General features: G+C 38.4%; 1 protein-coding gene across 1 annotated transcript in view; it reads right to left on the bottom strand.

Moving 5' to 3' along the window:
* Window positions 1-22,446, bottom strand: part of CAMK4 (calcium/calmodulin dependent protein kinase IV) — a 143,890-nt gene that overhangs the window by 65,701 nt on the left and 55,743 nt on the right. Inside the window, exons 2-3 of the mRNA XM_057430857.1 lie at window positions 14,693-14,771; window positions 314-376 (exon numbers count right to left, since the gene is read on the bottom strand). Of these exons, the coding sequence (XP_057286840.1) occupies window positions 314-376; window positions 14,693-14,771 (142 nt within the window). The remainder of the gene's footprint in view (window positions 1-313; window positions 377-14,692; window positions 14,772-22,446) is intronic.

The raw sequence follows: 22,446 nt of genomic DNA, 5'->3' as shown, positions 1-22,446 counted from the left end.
ACTTTGCCTTTAATCTAGAGAACTTCTTTTGCATAATATCTCAGTCAATGCTGTTAAAAAATCAACATTTTATTTTAAAGTGTAAGTTTAATTCAACAGTCTTCTAAACCAAGCTGCTACAGTGCTCAGGAGAACCCAAAACTTAACACCAGGACTGTAAGGCTGCATCCAAGTCTGTATAGGCTAGCCAGTAACATCTTGAGAACAGAAATAACTTTAAAAACTACCCCCCCCCAAAAAAACAAAAACAAAAACAAAACCCAACAACCTAAAACAACCCAAACATGCAGTGAAAGAACAAGGCTAAACTTACAATGTTAGGATGTGACAGGCGAAGAAGAACTCCTATTTCTGTGCGGACAATTTTCTTGTCTACCTGGTTTAAAGTCGGGAGGAAAAAGTGAAAAATTTATTTCTATGGTCACCATAGAGGCTTCTAGCTGGAAATTTCTAACTTTACAGGGAAATATGTAAGAACAGTATATTTCTAGTTGTCATAAGAGAGTAAGTTGATGTGAGACACACAAATCAAATATACTGTAAGGAGTAATCTTCCTTTAACATGAGACAAAAAAAACAGCTGCATCTAGTAAATGATTGCAAACAAATGTAAGTCACATGAGAAGCAGAATATACAAGAGACATCTGAAAAGATGCTAACATTCCATTTTTACTCAAGTTCTGCTATCTTCACTATTTTCGTCAGTTCAGTTTACACCAGAATAGCTTCCTTTCAATACAGTCTTCAGCAGCTGTGCTGGAAATAGTTTTCTCCCCTTAGAATGCGCACAACAAAGCAGTGTAACGTACTGCTTAGAGCAAGAGTGATGCAAAGGTCAAATGCCCCCAGCCATAGACTGTAAGGTTTAACTTCAACTTGCTATGGATATATCTAACGGAATGCTCTATTAATGCAAGAGACAATCTGTGGGTTAAAGCTCTGAGAGGATAGCCGTTCTCTTTCTTTTCCTTCTCAAATTGAAGTCTTTAAAAATCCAGGCACAACCTATGTGTTGTTCAGGGGCACTGGTGACTTCTCACAAAGAAATGCAGACATAGGAAGAGTTTCACTTGAGAAAGACAGTTGTGGCTCTCCCAGAGACTGAATGCTCAAGCAAGCAAGAAAGGAAAATGCGTGTAAGCAAGCTGTGGATGCTTTTATACTGCTAAGGTAATTAATACATTTATGAAGAAAGTATCTGGTTTGCAAATATTCTCACAAACCCTAGAGAAATCCTACACTGATGACAATTATAAACTTATTTCTTCTATAGCATTTTTCACCTCAAGAGTTACAAGATGAATGACAGTCAGCAAATTAAGTCACTGCCTGTTTCTAAACTGGTAACACAGATGGTATCAAGCAAAACATTTTTAAGGGGATGTTGTGGGGGGGCTTTTTAGTACAGACTTTCCATCAAACACTCTTTTGTAGTTTGGTTTGGGTTCTTTACATCATATAGGAAATGAACAGCCATAATACATAAACCTTTAAAAAGGATCTAAAACTACCTTTCAATTCTTAGTGAGGAAGACACATGCTTAAAAAAACAATCCTTTTTTTTTTTTATCACCTGAAAGAAGAGATGCAGTTCTCAGTATTTCACTTTTTTTTTTTCCAGAAACAACACAATCCAAGTATCAGTCACATTCAGAACTGCAGGATAGGCAGAATTTGATTCTCCCTTTGTGTCAATCAGGAATGATTCCAGATTAGTAATGCCACAGTGCTCTGGCAGTGGTGTAAACAAGTGGAAACTCATTGACATTTAGCTTCTTTCAGTGGCTCTGCCAGAAAGCAAAATGAAAGAAAGAGAAAAGAACTTCGGACAGATTTAGCGCATGTAAAGCAGAAAGCAAAAATCAAAAAGGAAATACTCAGTTACCTGAACACCTAATTAGAGGTAAAGGACGTGGTCAGTAACTAAACCTGCACATGCAAATGCCCGCTCCGGGTTCAAATACAGGATCCTTTCAGGTTTGTGACCCTCACGGGCTGTATAAGCTTTACTGCTTCCTACTCCTAATGCAAGTATTTCTTTGCTCTTGCTTGCTACATAGATACTGAGCAGCGGATTTAAAGAATGGTCTGCTGTGCAGTTTGCATCAGCCTGTGGTCTTACTCATTTTCAATCTCCCCTTGGCATTAGTGCTATAATTCAACTCTTGGTTACTTTAGTGAGCACAAGTGCACAGTCAGGGGCCCCAAAGATCTCTGCTTTGTAGCAAGAGGCTCTTGGTGATTCAGCGAATAATACAAATCTGGACTGTTTTCATTGCTTTGCACCTAAGACATGATCAGAAAAACTGATGTATAATATTGCATGGACAGTCATTTCCCCAGGATATTTGTTTAGGCTGTGTAATTTACCTTATCCAAAAGGACCACTACAAACTGAACAACCTACTACTTGTCTTCTGCATTTTTGAAAATGTTCGTGTACCAAGCATTCCTGGCAACAAATATGGAACCAGCTGCCAAACTAAAGATGATTCCTTTTGGCACTGAGTAGTTACATCTGAGAAACTATAGAGGCCTCCTCTCATCTTGCAGATTACTTTGTGTGCTCACACTAATTCTGTACTGGGTTGTGAGAATAACTGTTTGGTTGATTTTAACATTGGTTCAATTTTACTGAGCTGTATTTTCTGTTTGCAAACTTGAAATTGCAAGCAATCAAGAGGCTTTTGCTGTGATATGCCTAGGAAGCAGCACGCTGCTGTGGTACATCAATGCCAATTTGAGAAGTCATTTGCTAGGTAATCCTGAAATGGCTATTTATCAGTTCTTCACCACTGACCCGAAGTGTGAAGATGTCATTGCTCATAGACCAAAAAAATCAAATTTGTTAGATAGTCTGTAATTACTAAAACCCACATCCATATGCATACACAGTTTACCTGTGGAGACATCCACATGAAGCACTAAGCCACAGAAATCTGCAGGAACTGCTTGTAAGGCTCAGTACAGTCCTGTCTTGTGCTGTGGCTTGCAGTGCTCCACAGTTCACTTTAATAATCAAACCAAGAGCTGTGACTGTAGCCCAGGTAATCACCTGCATGCTGGCTTTAATCTAGCTGGAAAAAGTATCTGTAACAGCAGCAGAGATCCAGTGACCTGACCTTGGGAGCAAAAGGCAGTCCAAGAACTCACTGAGCTGAAATGTCTATCTAAACTGTAGCTGGATACGTGACTAGACAAATAGTACCATGCTGTGTGCACTTAAAACTGCAATTGTATGTCTTGTTTACAGACAGACAGATATAATATTAACAGAGTACAGAATTTAGTAGTCTTACTAACAACAGTGACCATCCTTCTAATGAGTGAATTATTTCTTACCATCCTTCTAATTATCAGTTAGTTTGGAAACAGTGACTCCCGAATATCAGCTGGCTTAGGATACTCCTTGTCTGCCCATCCTGTTTTTCTCGCAATAAATTTACGATGTTCACACTGTTCTAAATCTTCGCCAGCTATCAGAAACCTACAGATATGGCTGGTTTCAGCTAGTTTTGTGATTACTGGGGCATCCAACTGTGCCAAAGGTGAAAAGTGCACCATGACGAAGACTGCTTACTTCATCTTGAAGACCCCTGCCCACATGAGGAAGACCCCTGCTCACGACCATTGGAAGGCAGATAGCAAGCACCGAAAGGGAGGAGACTTATGATAATGAGTACCTAAACTATTTGTAATATCCCTGCCAATCTCTCAGGAACCTAACAAATACTTATGTTTGTATGTAACAAATATCTGCTTGCTTAACCCCTCAGTGTGCAAGTCAGGAGGAGCAATCCCCCTTGCACCCAGCGCCGTAATAAACATACCTGCTTTATAACTCTCTTTGAGTTGAGGATCCTGATTTTGTGTTTCAGGAGGATATGGTCAGAGTGATGGTGTTTGTCTTCCCAAATAACTGTTAGATGTGATGGAGCCCTGTTCTCCTGGCGATGGCTGAACACCTGTCTGACCGTGGGAAGTGGTGTATGAATTCTTTGGTTTGATTCGCTTCTATGTGTTGCTTATGCTTTACCTATTGATCTGCCTTTATTAATTTTTCTAATTCTCTCTTCCATTCCACTGAGGGCAGTGAACAAGTGGCTGTGTGGAGCTGAGCTGCTTGCTGGCTGGGGTTAAACCACAAGAATAGGTTACTGAGATTTTTTATTTTGAGCCTCTGCAAGTAAACTTGTATTATTAATGTAAAGAAAATAGACTACTACTAAAGCTATTATTGTCTGTGCGCATGTCCACACTTCTAATTTGTGTCTATAATCCATCAATTGATGCATATTCTTTAGACTGAACACACTTGCATTGAACTACTGCCAAATTACATCAATGTGGTTGCATTCGTTCTGTTACGTGCCTAAATATTTTGTTTGTACATGCAAATCTGCTGGCTGCAAATACCAATTAGCTGGGCATGTGCAAGCATATGCTTTTAAACAATGAAAGAGAAATGCACTATTGCATATGATATTACTGTTAATATGTTAAATGTGAATTGTTCTATCAAAGAAGCCATACGTCTGTTTCTCAAAAAGCACAGTACATTTACAGCCAAACCATTTGATATGTAGAGATGATTTGTGGGATTTTATAGACTTCAGCACAGTAAATCACATGCTGACATACCTGTTTAACAGGTACCTTCATCTTTTAATATATGATTTCAATGGTAAAGCTGATCAGATGTAGATAATGTTCCTCAAAGACACACAAGCCTTTGTGAATAGGTTCTGTTCCTCACCTACATTAACTTGGTGGCATCACTGAAGGGTGAAGGATGTTACAGAGGTACAGCTTGCACAATGCTGGTCATTTGCCATGCTATGTTTTACGTCTTGAGTTTAAAACAAGTCATTAGAACAGGCCTTATTATACGTTGTGGTCTAATTATCTGACTAATCTGGTTGCTATTTCTGTTCCTGACTCATTTATACACAGGTTTCTGCAAATATGTTTGATAACTGTTGAATGGTTTATATAAACAAATTTCAGGCTATTAGGTATTCATGAGCTGCTCATTTCAGCTATTCACTATTTATAGTGTGTTACGGACATTTCTACTGTTCCCAAAGCTGGGTGGAGGACACTTCTAAGACACAAGAACAATGTGTAAATCAAATGGTACGGCACTTTTAAAAAAAAAAAAATCAGAATAGTTGCATTTTTAGGATTATTTATAAAATTGTACTCGCCATTTTCTTGCTCATTTTTGCTTTTCACCTGTATAGTTACAAATCCCCAAATTTCCTCTCTTCCCAGCAAAAAATGTATTAATCAGCTTTTATTCTAAGTGATGTAACCAGTTTTAGACATCTGGCATGCTGTAAAAGGCTTCACATTCATACAAACCATCCTAATAAATAAATTGGAAAGTAACAGTCCCTTAGAAATTGACAGCTATAAGGTGATAGGACACTTCCTACCCACAGCATTTCGTATTGAAGGTCCTTGAACTTCTTAGGAGTCCTCAGCTGCATTATAAAGATCTGGAATATGCTATGTTGATTACTGTTATTATCCAAGTGCAATGCTTGCTGCAATTTAAGAAATTGCATATAAATAGTAAGTTCATGTACCCATCCTTCTCTGAATCAATTCACACCTACAGATCCATGTAAACCTTCACCATCACCCAATAAAGGTTTGATGTACCAGGACTACCATTAATAGTGTAGTCTCTACCACAAATATCAAATTATTCCTTGTGATCAATGTACCAGTTTGGCAAGGATAAAGTTTGTTTTCTAGTTTGTTTTCTACACAGGAACTTGTACAAGGTTATATTTTGGATTTGTGATGAAAATGGTGATGTTTTAGTTTATGGCTGAGCAGTGCCTGCAGAGAGCCAAGTCCTCCTCTGCTTCTCATGCTGCCCCAGGCTGGGGTGCAACAAGGAGCTGGAAGAGGACACAGTTGGGAGAACTGACCCCAAATGACCATAGGGATATTCCATACCATGTAACATGGTGCTCAACAGTAAAAGCTAGAGGAAGAAGAAGGAAAGGGGGGATGTTTGGAGAGATGGTGTTTGCAACAAGTGACCATTTCATATGATGGAGCCCTGCTATTCTGGAGATGGCTGCCTGCCTGTGGGAAGGAGTGAATTAATTCCTTGTTTTGCTTCACTTGTGCATTATTATTAAATTACTATTCAATTTAATGTTATTTAATATAATAGTAATTTTATATTAATATAAATTATTAATATTCATAAACAATATTATTAAATTACTATTTAACTGTAAATTAAAGTGACTTAAATACTATAGGACTGAAATATAAAACAAACTATCTTAATCATGTTCTTTCTTATTACTTATGGAAATGTTTCCAGCTGGTTTCAACTATATCTACTGTAAACATGCTCAGCTGGAATTTCAAATATATGTGAAGTATAATGGAACAGCTTGGTCAAAACAAACTAGTATTTGAAGGCTGCTTAAAATGAAGGGGGAGGAATTACAAGAAAATGGGGAGGGATTTTTTACATTTGTAGAAAAAACATGCTATTCATAGGATCACAGACTGGTTTAGGTTGGAAGGCACATTAAAGCTTGTCTAGTTCCAACCCCCTGAAAGCAATTTGTAAGATATATTTTATTTATTCAGTGGTTTTGGTTGGGGTCTTTTTTGTTTGTTTTGATTTGTTTTGTTTTTTTCTTTTTCTTTAAGGAAGTCCTTTCTTTTTAAGTGATTTGAGCAAAGAACAAGTTTAGTTTGGCAAATATTTGGGATGATCCTCACCCATGCACTCTAGTCCTGCAGCCATCACAATATTCAGCTTAGAAATTTGTACTGATCCTTAGCTCCAGTCTTAAGTGTTGCTCTGACCAGGTGACATATCTCAAGGACATGCAAAAAACCTTTTGCAACTGAAACCCACAGGTTGTGCCGGTTACACAGCTGCTGTGTTGATTTCCACTTTTGCTTTTCCATTCCTCCCTACACATGGTCAGCCTTCCTCTTAGAGGATATAAGACAAAAGGAGGCCACCTCAGTGAAAGAGGATATATTTTATGTTGAAACAAGGCAGTGTAACCAGCTTCTCAAGTGAATTCTTGGTAAAATTGCCTCTCTCATAGACCTCAGTTTCTGAGGGGCTACAGGGAACTCAGCTTCAGGCCAGCAGAAAAAACTCAGGATGCTATGTTTTAAGTCATGAGCTGTTCCTGTTTTCCTGTTTTATTCCAACAGCTGAACTGCAAGCATTGGAGAAAATACTGTGGTTTATATTCTTTTGCCATCTTCTCTTCAACTTTTTTCATCAAACCAATTTTCCCTTAATTCTTTGCTTGAATAACTGTCAGAACTGTGATGATAGAATCACAGCATATGTTTCTTGAATACAACTTCCTGAAATGCAGAGTGAGAAGACTTTCAGAGATCCCCAGCACAAGCCTCAAAGACCACCCATCTCTGAAGAAGCCCTGCCTTCCTGCAGTACAGCTCCATCAAAAGCAAATCTCCAGATTTCTTTAACAGCTGTAAATAACACAGGGTTTCTAAAGAGGTGGACTATAATCTCAGGATAGCCTAATATTTACCTTTGCATCTCTGCTCAGCCCATTTGCAGGGTTGCATCTCTGCTTTAAGCATTAAATAATTTCTTACAAAGCAACACATATAATTTCTATTTCCTGTCTTGCCCCTCTATGTTTCCACGCACTTTAGACACACAAAGCACCTCAGATCTTGCTTAAAGCCATACAGAAGACAAATCATGGTACTCAGGCAGGGAACAAAATGTGCTTGGATGGGTTAGTGAAAGAAAGTGCACAGCTCAGACTGTTTCACAAAAGTTCCTGTAACGTTATTCAAAGCTAAATTTGTATAATCTTTTTGTTTGGTTGTTTGGTTTGTTTTTTTTTTTTTTTAATAAATTAACCATTTAATGGATATTGCTTAGTTTCTCAAAAGTTTGTTCAACAATGTGATGTATACAGTAGGTTGAGCTTCCTTGAACTCTATAACAATGAGTTGTGCTTTATAATTTCCTCTTTTTATTAGCTGATCCTTGTAGTTCTCAAATTGTGAACACCAGAAATTAGAATTATCTATAAAATAAATGGACTAAGGAAAAAAAGTGATATAATACACAGTCTCTCTCCTTAAAATCTTAACTCAAGGTATGATTTAGGAGGAGCACAGCAGTTCAATCTAAATGGCAACAGGTAAAAAATACTGTTCTATGGTAAGTGAGTTCTACATATCACATGTATTACAATGTGATACAATACAATGTATTTTAATGCAGATGACATGTTAAATAACTTCATGTGTGTAGGACAGGGTTTTTTTAATTGCAGAATGGGATTTTTTTCCATTTCTGAAGGATGTCATGCCAATACAGACAAAACCCACTTTTTGCTTTCCAAGGACTAAACCAGCATATTACAAATCTATTTTTAACAAAAATTTCCACTTTCAGTAGCTGGTGTCTGATTTCATAGCTTCTAAAGCAAAAAACTACTGGTATATTACTACAGAAAAAAAAACAGAATCTTTCAGTTCTCTCCTCTTCTGTAGGGTATTTCCACAAAATGAACATTCTTCATTAGAGAGAGAGGATTTGACAGAGTTGTGAATGCCGAATCCCTGGCAGTATTCAAGGCCAGGTTGTATGGGGCTTTGAGCAATCTGGTCTAATGGAAGTTATCCCTACTCATGGCAGGGGCATTGGAACTAGATGGTCTGAAGGTCTTTTCCAACCCAAACCGTTCTATGGATTCCCCTTCTGGATATAAGCAGACTTACAGCCTTATTTCTTTACTGAAAATAATTTTGCTCAAAATATTATTTTTATCTTTGAGAAGAAACATCAGTCTGTACTACACATGAATGAGATGACATGGATGACAAAAAGTTGAGCAAACAAGGAGGAATAATCTACATAATAGATAGTACTGCAAATGGAGTGGTAATTAAGAGGTTACCATTCCTGAATAATTACCAAGCAACAGTATATATGGTGTGTATATATATGTGTGTATGAATAACAGAAGAGAATGTATGAGCTAGTTGACAAAAATACACCTTTTTAATGGTTAGCACTGATGTGCAGATGACTGTTTTCATGTAGATTTACATATGACACCACTCTTTTTCTGGATTTAAAAAAAAAAAGTCAAAACAATACGCTTCAATATAATGTATTAATACCAGCTTTGTGAAAAAAAAAAAAGAAAGACCTTAAATATATATGTAAATATATTCCAAGACTTGTAACCTATAGCAAACAGAATAATGTCACAGTACTTCAGACAAATCAAAGCACTATGTCAGGCTCTTACTTTCTTTGTGTACCAGATATGCCTGTTAAACTTCATCACTCCCAGATGTCAGTCCAGTAACAGTGCTAACAATTGCTGCACCAGAGGAGATAGATGCAGATACAGATACAGATATAGATATAGGATCTCATAAAATCTATATAGAAACAAGTCATATGGAGGCAGGAGGCACTGAAATTGTAAATCCTGTAAGGCCACATGGCAGAAAATACAAGTTTTTATTTTATAGCTACAAAAATGCATCCTTTTGTCCAAAAGTCAATTAAAGACCAATTTTCTAATTCCAGCTACCTCAATCTGTGATGTACAGTCCCCACCTCACCCACACCCTGTGTCACTTGCCTTCTCAGTCAATTGGGAAGGCTTAGTCAAAAGGAGCACTTCTCCAAGAAAATAGACCTAACTCTTGCATGAGCCTCTTGATTACCACTTATTACCAACTCACTACAACTCAAAATGGAAAACCCAGTCAACTGTAGTCCTTGTATAGTTGGGAATATATATAGTTTATAATATATATGTATGGATATGTTATAGTGTGTATATATATTTGTATGTATGTGTATATATTATATATGTGTGTGTATGTATGTATGTGTATGTATATGCAAACATGATGCAGTTGAGATCTTTTATGTATACCTTTATAGGCCATTATATTCTCCTTCAGACCCTAACTGTAGGTATCTAGATACCCCACTTCCAGGAGGGAAACCTGTTACCTCTACATTTGCTCACACTCCTCTCTGCTCCACAGATATAAACTATCCTGTTCTCAGATTGTCCGAGCAGTACATTTAGGTTAATCCCAGCACAACTATTCCCAGCATATGTGCTGTCTGAAAACTATTGCTTTGCTTCTGATCTAAAAAAGAGTTCATGTGCCTGAACATTTGTCTGATTTAAAACATCAACTATTCTGCAAGAAGGATGTTGCTTCATAGATACTGATTTTAATTGAAGTACTGACGAAATAGTGGTTAAGCACCACACCCCCTGTGAGGGAAGATGCCCGCACAAGAGGAAAAAACACAAAACAAACAACTCAAAATCAAAATGTGAATTCTCCAAAACAGTCACTGTAGCTGTATGCCTCACTGTCTGAGGCACAGAGGGCCTATTATTTCGTAATACTCAATCACTCTTAGGGGACAGTACCTATCAATTAAAACCTAGGAATATTAACCAGGCTATCCTTCAAAGCATTGCTGAGAAGCAAATCAAATAAGTATTATCTCATTTTCATGGATGAGAAAGTTGAAGCCAAAAGAAATACCTCAGCCAGTGGCACAGGCTGAATTTGGAAAACACCAGAACCCAGGCTCCAGGCAACCCAGCTCAGAATCCTCCTCCTTTCAGCAGAGCATGTTACTTAATTGCAATGGCATCTCCCACATTACTTCAGTTACAGTTGTTACCTGGGCAAGGCACTTGAAATCTTAATTTAGAAATCATGGAACAGAGGCCATCTGTTCTCTTCCCTATTTTTAAAGCAACTTGCTCAGACTCGGGAGGAAATTTAAAGGCAGAGGTGGAAGACAAGACTTCTTGGAAGACATTTATCTGCCCAGACTGTAAGACAATGTCCAGACTGGCCCTGCTTCATATGCTGCCTAGCACACCAAAAGGAGACAAAGGCCTGCAAATGAGGGGTTTAATCTAATGAATAGCACATAAATATGCTTGCTTCTTTCACGAATCCTGTGTTCTTCCAATATGATCCACATGTTACGTGTTGTTTGCAATAGCAACTGTTCCAAAATTAACTGTTCTGAATCACACACAATTTTTAAGTCTCAACAGTACTAACAATTATATTTATGAAATGCATCCTAAAAATACCACATTTTTCTTAAGCACTGAGTCATGAGTTGAGTAGTGAAAGGAAAACCAGCCTCATATTTGCAATTTCAAGTGTAATTTGCTCATTTGATTAGCTTTCCTGAAGTACTATATGATCTGCTTTTGTTTCTTGCTTCGTGAAATGATTTCCCCACAAAAAAATTACATGATTCAAACCTGTTTATTTATTACGCATTTGGAATTTAAGAGATCTGCTAAAAATAGCAAAGTCAAATAATGAGTATGTAATACAATCTGACCTTTCAATTATGCTCACAAACTGAGCATAAAAGTTGGATGAGCAAATTAAAGGGAGTAATTTAGCATGCTTATCTACCTGCCCCACATATGTTGCTTTATAAACATATTTCTTTTTTTTCTTTGTTAAGAACAATTCAAAATGTAATTTCTTTTACATTATCTGAGAGGTTTTTTCCCACTAACACATCAATTTTTCTTTGGATCACCTTAACCTTTGCAACAGTTGTCTCTTAGCTGCTCTGGAAGTTAAGGTTCTAATCTGCTTGTTAGTTTCCTAACTTTGATAGTCAGAAGCTTCAGGAGTAAGAACCAGAAGTGTTCTTTCAATTAAATTTTAGTCACCATTGTGTAATTTAAAGGATTCAAAATTACTCATAAATTTATTCCAAATTTGACAAAACCAAAACAAAACAGGGAACCAAAGCATTCTGTTTCAGTAGTTTTGAATAAGCAAACCAGCATTTTTTTTCATCCTTTTGGAAGCTTAGAAAATCCTAATTAAAGTTCAAGAATTATTAAAACTCTGAATTGAAAGAAAAAAATCCCCAAAATATTATTGACCAAAAAAGTTTTGTATAAACATGTTTTCTCCTCTTTCTCTTTGTTGGTTTAACTAGCAATCAGAAAAAAAAACAAAGCCAAAAAACCAACCAACCGAAGAAATAAAATGAAAAAAAAAAAAAAACAACCCTACAACAAACAGAACTGAGCAAATAATCTAATAATTCTATTTGTTTAAGCTAGATAATAAAGAATTATTGATTACAAAATCTCTAAGGACTCACATCCTCCACAAGTGTGTATTCTCAGAATTGGCTGATTTGTTTTGCCCAAAATTTTATTTGCTTATTTAATGTATTAGAATGCATTAGGCAAAATGAAAAATTTAACTTATTATTTAAATGAAAAGAATGAGAAATTTTATGTTTCTTGCAGTCTGTTCCTATCACACTACTTCAGTCCAAAAGGATTGTTTCTTACTTGAGCTGTTCCAATGGGAAAAAAGTAATAATTTCTAATGCTTTACTTCAAATTACTGTAGCTATCAGCACTCACAAATCTAGAGCTGCTGGTCAGCTACCAGACTCCTAGTCACACACCACGTGTTACTGCTTCTAGAAGGGGACCACCCTTTCCCTGCCCCTGCCCCTGTTTTAACTGACACTCTTCAGCGAGCTAGTTTGGTTCAGTGCACTGTTTAAAGTCAGTCAGTTTGGACAGAAAAAAAAAAAACAGTGTATTTGCTTTTCTGTCACCTTCGTTGTTTTCTGATTTCGTGTGCTCTTCAGAGCTCCCTTACGTGTATTTAAGAAAGGCAATCAAAGAAATGGGACTCTGCATCAAAGGCAGTCACAGGGCCTTCTTCGTTTTCTCCCACCACTTTTCCTCCACTATTGAACTGCCATCTGTTTTTTCTAACTGTTTGAAAAAAAATGCTGACAGGAAACAAACTGATCAACATTTTGGTGTACGATTTGTCCTACACTTGGTTATTTTTACATTGAGATACTCTGAGCAAAGGTCAGGACTCCTGCTGTGGAAGTACTGCAACACACAGTTAATTCTGTCTCTGTGATAATACTGTCTTCAAACTGGAACAGACCCACAGCAGCTCATGGCACATAGACATAAGAAACGGCACATTCTTACAGTATTGCCTCCCATGCACTCAATTTTACAAATAAGCTCAACTGTGTAAAAGAATCAATTGTTCCCATAACAAAATATCAGAAAGTCTGTAAGTTGTACTGGGAGCAAACAACTCAGTTGCGAGAACTGCTTAACCATGCTGCTCATACAATCAAGGCTGCAGTAAGCTAAGCTCTTGCCGCTGTGCAGATAACTTACATAACCATGTTCTTTTACCCTTCTTGCTTGACATTCTTCCTACACTTTTAAAAATTCTATGCTACAGTAACTCCACCAAAAGTCTAAATTGAATAGTGTCAGACACATATAGATCTGGTATTAATGTGGCCATTGTGAACATGAGAATCTCCACACAGGAAAAAAAACAACAACAACAAAAAAAAAAGGTGGGGGGGGACAAAGAAATATTCTTAAGCAATATAGTTTTCCTAGTGCATTTCAGAATAAGCATTATAAGAAAGAACGCTCCTAAAACATAATAGGAATTGTTGGCATAAAGTACTGATAAAAGCTTAAATTAAGTTCTCTGCATTTCCATAGGAAGGACAGAGTGTAGGGCCGCAGCAATGCAAGCTCCTCGGATGATCTGCTCTCCAATGCACCAGATGTGTATTCAAAAGCAGCATACACAACTGAATTTCCTTGCTAATTTAACCTTGGCTTACTTTCAAAGATGACAAATTAATGCCAACATTTTACTCATGTGGAACTCACTCATTATGTCTTGCCCAGAGACCACCAGTTAATTCAGCATTTAGATATGTTTACACCTACCCACCCATCATTATGTTGCTACATGTGAACATTCCCGAATTTTATGAAGTAATGGGCTATTTAACAGTGGGAGAAACTGAAACAAAACCACCCATGAATAAAAATCATGCCTGTGCCTCACAGCTTGCTTGCCTCCTCTCAAATTTTTCTTCCACTCTTAGGAACATGAACTGCTCTACCCTACCACCCACGCTCACTCTCTGCTTAGAGTCTCTCAGTCCATTAGTAGCCTTTCCTCTCTAGTCTCTCTTCATGCTTTTCACCGCCTATTTTGTAACACACACAGAAATAGCTGTGGTAGAAGTGTGACATATATGGAGCTCTAAAAATAACTAATGTTTCAACTGCGTCTCTTGCAAATTTTGGGGGGGGGGGGGGGAATCTCCATGAATTATTTGATTTTACTTGGGTTTGAAGTAGTGTGTTAATCAGTTTCTAAGAAAAATAAATCATGTAATGATATTTTTTTGAGCAAAACAATGTATTAAAGCAAAATTAAATCACAGAACATTTAAATGATTCAGAGCCTGCTGCTTTTCTATAGTGAAAACATTTTTGTCTAAAAAGTTTTGCCCAAATCTAAGTTTATACAGACAATACCAGATGAAGGTATAAGCAAGATTTGTTGGGATCAGGCATTCCAAACAGAGCACTCTTACCTCTAAAAGCTTTTTCAGTGATGAGGTTCAGAAAAAGCTCTGTGACAGAAAATATAAGCTTTGCAGGGTCCTATATCTAGCCCATTTCCTCTTCCCCCCCCAAAGAAACAGCACTGAAAAAAACCAGAGAAAATCCCAAACATATCCCAAAGCAAAGCAAGGCAAAGCAAAGCAAAACAAAACAAAACAAAACAACTTACTGTCTTCTTCAACATTTTGACGGCGTAAGGTTTCTGGGTCCCTTTCTGCCTGCATCTGTAGACAATGGATGTAGCCCCACTACATTCAAAAAAAAAAAAAAAAATGGGAAGAATAGTTGTACATATGCCTCTTTGAATATGTGAATAAACAGAGTTGCCTAGCTGAAACTACATTTTCTACTCCTCCCAGCCTGGACAAAAATAGCTCATTTTTCCCCAGAGATGCAACCAAAAAGCCAGTGTAAAAACTGCTCTCTGTTGAACAAGTTTACTTCAGTGGTTATTCAGCCAAAAGAACTTGCAAGAGCTCAAGATACCTCTTAGTCACACCTTTTTCTGGCTCCTCATATACCCTGGAGGTTTCCTCAGGGTACCAAGGAATGTAATCTGGCACCAAACCTGTGACAACACATCTTTACTAAGGCAACCCATGTGTAATAATTAATTGAATTTGTATCTTTTACTAAATGTTGGTGGCAGTAATGCAAAGTGAGACAGAAAAGAAGAGACAATTACTGTGCTGCTCCCTGACCCATTGCCCAAACATCCAAGTTGCTCAAACTGCCACTCACACCAGATGGAGCGAGCAGCAGTTTTGGTTATTTCAGTGGAAACTGGTGGAGCTTGTTCGTAGCAAAACCAACCCAGGCCTACATCTTCTAGTTGTCTTCAAGGTGTACTCACTTGAATGTGCTGAATTTGAGCACTCATATCATAAAATGATGCCTCTGCTTACTAGAAAGCACTTCTCTTGAGTGGGAAGTTGGTTAAGATAGGCTTTGCTGCTGAGGCTGTTTGCTGTGCTCTACTTGTTCTGTCAAGGAAGGGACCTGTATGAATTGGCTAATGAGACAAAAAGCTCCTGACAAAACCATAATGCTTACAAACAATTCAGTTGCCTCTATATTAAACCAAATTTACTTTAAGATGACACTGAGCAACCCAGTGTCAACCACCATCAAAAAGGATGCACTGAAGTGCTATATGTCAGCACTAGATTTAAGGCATTTTGGGAAGCCTCCTGTCCTCAGGAGATTTGTCACCCACTCTATGACTCAGCACTTCTGAATGCAGATTTTTAAACTAGAGGGGATTGCCATCACCATATACGACTTCCCAAATAACATACATCGCAGAACTGCTCACTGCTGTGAAAGGATTCTATATATACCACACACCAAAGCAGATCCCTCTGAACCAGGAAAAAACTGATCTCAGTATGTCTACAGAACATGGCCACAAGATGCAGGATTACACAACTGGCCTTTGTTTAAACAGTAGAATGGCATAGCCATGTTTGACTGCACAAATAAACCTGTAAAGGTTTATAATTCTAGGTGCACCGCTGCACAAAACCACCTCTGCACTTCTGCCTCCTCAGCACAGGCACAAGTGCCAGATAGTGTTCTGAGCAGGCATGTCTATATTTTTATGAGGACATGAGTAAGCGCAAGAACTGTTAATTGATTGAGAACATTTATTTCAGAAAGACCCTTCATCATGAAAGCTCGCCTACAGCAAGGGTTACATACCTCACTCATCTGAGGGCTTGTCTGCATCAAACACACTAATCTTCACTTCAACTGAAATGCTAAAATGATTTGTATCTCATGTATCATTGCATGAATTTAATTAGATCTCCTCTCCTTGGTCAAGTCTCAAAAGGCTCTGTTTAGCACAAAGAAAAAAAGAAAATATACTGCATTTGAAAAAAAACCTTCACATCTTCATCAGTATAACTCACATCACCAGTACAACCAAAAATGTTAACAAATAAAATTCTAAGGACCTGCTATGGTAAGGTTTATGTCTCCAGTATTTCACTACAGCACTGTAATGGTGAGGTCACTGCATAAACTGCTAATCATTCTTGTATTCTGCTTCATAGATTCAGAATGCAGGATAAACCTTAAACCCATTAGTCTGCATATGCTCTAAGTATGCAGTAAAACTCTTAGAAATTATTTTATTTGGCTGAGGGCACAATTAGATAAGCTGTGCAGATGATGATTCAGATAACTAGACTATAAATTCCTGAGCACGTCTCCAGGTGTTTGCTACTGCTGCAGTGATGGAGGGCTGCCAGTGTCTTTCAATAATGCTCTTGTCAGTGTTTGCTTTACCAGTTTGTAATGTGGCTCTGCAAAGTCTTCCATGTGAATAAAATCTTAGTCACCAGAACAACCCTGATGATCAAACAGAACTGGCTTAGTGATGACATGGACAGCTACACCAGCAGGGGTAGCATGGCTCCACCTTTAACAGCTCATTTGGCTATCCAAAGCCAGAAGAAAGTATATGACAGCATGGAGAGACAGGACTTTATGAAGGCATGCCCAGATGAGCAGTTTGCCATCAGGCTCATTAGTCACCATTCAAAATACACAGAGAGGCTAGTTTTGAAATTATTCCCTATTGTAAAGATTTTTGGTAGCATGTCACTGGAGTCCTAATATGGTGAAAAAAAGAAATGATTACAAGATATCACAAGACTTGGGAATGCATTCAAAGAGTTCTCTTTTGGTTTATGTGCCTATGCCTAGCTCTGACAGATATGTTCCTACCAATGAGGAAAGACATCACCAAGCTAACACTGCCTTCCTTTCCATGCCAGAAACCAGCACCAGGACTCAGGAACAAGATGGTAACCTGCTTACATCATGCACCTGGTGCAAATCTTGCCAGACAACCATTACTAGTACAGATCTGACTCCTTGTCTCTCTGGTAATAACAGGATCTCTTTGCCTCTCCCCATTAAAAAACGAGGGAAGAGGAGAGAACCGCTTATGGGTCTTCATGTAAATGTGGAAACAGCTTTCCTGAGCTTGTACGCCTTGGAAAGTCACCAGCTGAAGCGATTCAGGCTTTCATGACCAAAAAGCAGAGGGAAGCTTCAGCTGCAAAAATCTCACGTGCCACTGAAAAGTCAGAGAGCTGCTAATTTTAAACTCTTGCACTATCTTAAGCTTTTCGTCATTAGACCTTGACTGCCACTAACCAGGTTTTCAAAACCTGGTCTGGAACTTGTATCATCTAAACATTACATTGATACACTTGATCAGAAAACACAACTATGTAGAAATCAAAAGTTCCTGTGGCAACATGCCACTTCCTACAGGCACGAAATTTATAGCCAGATAGACAGACTGCAGGATTCTCAACATCTCATTCTCCACAGGTGATGTTCCACTTCATCTGAATGATAAATATTAATGGTGCTATAGAAAAGAGTGCTTATTCTCAGTGGTTAGGGCACTTATTTGACAAAGAGCAGATATTAACACTAGGCAATATTTAATCTTTCAGCATCAACAGTTTCAACAGAAGAAACTGAGAGGACCCTAAGCCCAAGCAGCTAATAATGACTTGCAGAAGTACATTGCAGTATGTGATTGATGGGGAACTGATTCATAATTTAGACTAGAAACAAGAAATTAAGTCTCCCATAATGCAGATAAGTCCAACCACAAGATTATTCACTATATTGTGTTGACATATTTAGATTTGGTCGTGCCAGATCTTCCTTCTTTGTAGTTGGTGAATATGTACATACACACATACATATATCTGTTATCTTTGCGTATAAACATATATTTAGATGAAATATACTATTATATATATTTGTGTGTGCTTAAATGTGCACTTACTTCTAAAGAAAACTAGGCTTAAAGGATCTTTCAGCTGTTATGTTTTTGCATCTCTGCCTTGAACAGGCTGTCTGAACTCAAAGCATATACTACTTGAAGTTGGCTGGAACAATACAAAAAAGTCATAATCCAGGAATATATAGTTGGCTAAGTTAGAGAGCAGTAAAAATTAGAATACCAACATTGCTGGAAACATCGTCATTCTCTTTTATTGACATGTGTTTCTCTCTAGATGGGTGCTTAATGATTCTGTTGAAAATTTGCTTTTAAAACCCCATGTATAACTGTGACCATGCTAAAGAACAAAAGAAAAAAACCCAAAACATTTCACTATGTATGCTATATGCTTTATTACACAAATAAGTTTCTATATCCAGTTTTGAACTTACAAAATAAATACAAACAATGCATACATCTTAACTACTTGGTTATAACGGTCAATAAAAACACTTCCATGTGATGCTGCTTAGAACTAGGACAATGACAACTCGTGAGAAATCTCATGATGTTGAGGTTTTCTTGTCCATCATATTTGAAAAATCATAGCAGTCAGGTGAAATTCCTGATGATGGGAAAAAGGGAAATACAACCCCCATTTTCAAGAAGGGAAATGGATGACTCAGGGAACTACAGGCCAGTCAGTCTCACCTCTGGGCCTAGCAAAGTCTTGAAGCAGATTCTCCTGGAATGCATACTAAGGCAAGGTGTTTGGTGACAGCCAGTATGGCTTCAGTAAGGGGAAATCCTGCCTGACCAAATTGGTGGCCTTCTATGGTGGGGCTACAGAACTGATGGAAAGGGGCAGAGCTGTTGAAGTCATCTACCTGGACTTGTGCAAAGCATTTGACACTGTCCCACACAACATCCTTGTCTCTAAATTGGAGAGACATCAGTTTGATGGATGGACCACTTGGTGCATAAAGAACTGGCTGGTTGGCTGCACGCAAATAGCTGTGGTCAATGGCTCAGTGTCTGGCTGGAGACCAGTAATGAGTGGTGTCCCTCAGGGATCAGTGTTGGGACCAGTCTTATTCAATATCTTCATCACTGACATGGACAGTGGGATTGAGTGCGCCCTCAGCGAGTTTGCCGATGACACCAAGCTGTGTGGTTCAGTTGATATGCTGGAGGGAAGGAATGCCATCCAGAGGGACCTTGACATGCTTGTGAGGTGGGCTGATGCCAACCTTATGAAGTTTAACCATGTCAAGTGCAAGGTTCTACACCTGGGTCAGGGCAACCCCAGGCACAGCTACAGGTTGGGCAGAGAAGAGATTCAGAGCAGACCTGCAGAGAAGGACTTGGGAGTGCTGGTCGATGAGAAAATGAACATGAGATGGCTTCAGTGTGAGCTCACAACCCAGAAAGCCAACCGTATCCTGGACTGCATCAAAAGGAGCCCCTCTGCTCTCATGAGACATTACCTGGAGTATTGGGTACAGCTCTGGTGTCCTCAACATAAAAAGGACATGGAATTGTTGGAACAAGTCCAGAGCAGGGCCATGAAGATGATCAGGGGACTGGAGAACCTCTCGTATGAAGACAGGCTGAGAAAGTTGGGGCTGTTCAGCCTGGAGGAGAGAAGGCTGCGTGAAGACCTCATAGCAGCATTCCAGTATCTGAAGGGGACCTAAGGACGCTGGGGAAGGACTCTTCATTAGGGACTGTAGTGATAGGACAAGGGGTTAATTGGTTTAAACTTGAACAGGGGAAGTTCAGGTTAGATATAAGGAAGAAATTCTTTACTTTGAGGGTGGTGAGGCACTGGAATGGGTTCCCTAAAAAAGTGTCAAATACTCCATCCCTGGTGGTGTTCAAGGCCAGGCTGGACAGAGCCTTGGGTGACATGGTTTAGTGTGAGGTGTCCCTGCCCATGGCATGGGGGTTGGAACCAGATGATATTAAGGTCCTTTCCAACCCTAACTACTCTATGATGCTATGATACTATGTCATTTGCATGGAAGATATCAGAGCTGCTAGACATGCAACTCAGTATTAGTATAGGACTACTTTTCCCACAGTACAAATACTTAGAATCATAGAATAGTTAGGGTTGGAAAGGACCTTAAGATCATCTACTTCCAACCCCCCTGCCATGGGCAGGGACACCTCACACTAAATCATCTCGTGCAAGGCTTCGTCCAACCTGGCCTTGAACACTGCCAGGGATGGAGCATTCACAACCTCCCTGGGAAACCTATTCCAGTGCCTCACCACCCTGACAGGAAAGAATTTCCTCCTTATATGCAATCTAAACTTCCCCTGTTTAAGTTTCAACCTCTTACCTCTTGACCTGTCACTACAGTCCCAAATGAAGAGTCCCTCCCAGGCATCCCCAGCATACTTCTGTGACATGGTAAACTCACTCAGATATTATTCCAAAGATTGCATGAAAAATTTAAAGTATTAAAAGTACTGCTGAATCATGAAATTAGACTAAAATTCAATGACTTATCTGTGCATTTTGTTGCTTTCCACAGAAATTAAAAAAAAATTTAAAAATATTGAAAATAAACATGTAAAACTTTTTTGTCCTGTGTTGTCCCATCCTTCCCTTTTTTCCCTCTCCCTGCTCCCTTCCCAGCCACTATACTCTTTGTTGAGTATTCTCGATTATTTTTCTTATCATTATCCTCAGGCGTTACTGAATTCACAGTTATTTTAGAAGGACTCTGTCTTAGAGACTGGGCAGCAACATCATAGTGCTCTGCCTGTGCTAAGGAGTCCAGACAGCAAGCCAAGATGAAAGGCATGGTCACACTTCAAGTACATGCAGTCAAAAACAGTGGTGTCAGGACAAATGGTAGGAAGGCAGGGACACCTACAAGGGGTGCTAAGGAGGTGGAAGTGATCAGCAGAATTTGCATATAAAAGAGAAAATGGAATTTACAGGATCAGGCTGGACCCACAGTAGAGACCAGCAGAGCAAGGAGAAAAGACGCAGAGTCTGAGCCAGGCTGAAAAAAGCTCTTGCTCCCCCACACCCACAAAAAGCTTCTGCTTTTGAAAAAAAAATGGGAACCAAGAGGAAGCACAGCCAGGTGTTTATGTGGTCACAGGTAGGTATGGTGTGAATGTTTCAAAAGGCAATAATGCCAGGTGTAATGAAGAGTTTACAATCCTTATGAGTCAGAGGTCTTGATCTGTAAATTTCCTGTTATTTTTTGCAGTATCTGAGGCAGAAGCCCCACTGAAAGCTATCTTCTGACCTTTCAAAAGTAGGTCAGTGTCTCTATGCCATGCTCCCTCATCCCAGGATCTATACTGCATTTTCAATTCACTCAGTACAAATTCAGTCCTCAGTGTAATCTCCTGCAAATTTCATTTGGATGAAATTTGGATTAAATTCCTTAAATTCTGAATTGATTTTTGAAAAAAAATTAGTTTGTGTTTCATGCAGTCACAGAAAGATTACACAATCTTGTTTGTCCAAACAGATCAGGTGAAAGAATTAATGGCCCCAAGAAAATTGTACCTATTATAAAGCCATGGAAATCTGTGCTGCCAAAACTTCAATAACAGATTAAAATCCAATATTAGTTTCCATAAAGAATACCAATTTCTTTTCTAAAGTTTACAGAAGTATAAACTTAAAATACATTTAATCACTCTTTCGTATACATACACTAGAAGGTCAAAATGAATTTGTAGGAATGAAATGACTGTTCCTAGACTTCAAAGCTAAATACCCTGTTTGAAGTTAAAGACTGGACAGAACAAAAAATAATTGTCAGAACTACCCGCATACAAAGAAATTGAAATTACATTTTAAAAAAAATGCATATTCCATGGCATTACTATTCTTCCTTTCATATAAAAAAGCACATACATGTAAATTCAGAAATCCTTACAACTTGCATTTCATGTGAAAGTGTATCAAAATAAATTTTCTTTCTACAGTGAACTCACAAGCAATTGCTAAATTATTCAAATCTGATCTAAAAGCTTCTTTAAAACATGAATATCTACACATATAGGACTTTCATATTGTGCATAACTGCAGCCCTCCCTTCCCCCTCATTATTTCACAACTTGTAAGAAGAACAGAAAATTTCACAAAATAAAGATGATGGGGGAGTGGAGGGAAACCATTGAACGTGCACCTT

This window comes from Pezoporus wallicus, unplaced genomic scaffold, assembly GCF_028554395.1.
Source record: "Pezoporus wallicus isolate ANWC-B61680 ecotype Strahan unplaced genomic scaffold, APGP_CSIRO_Pwel_v1 contig_2721, whole genome shotgun sequence".
NCBI lineage: Eukaryota > Metazoa > Chordata > Aves > Psittaciformes > Psittacidae > Pezoporus > Pezoporus wallicus.
This window is presented reverse-complemented; position numbering and strand designations above follow the sequence as displayed.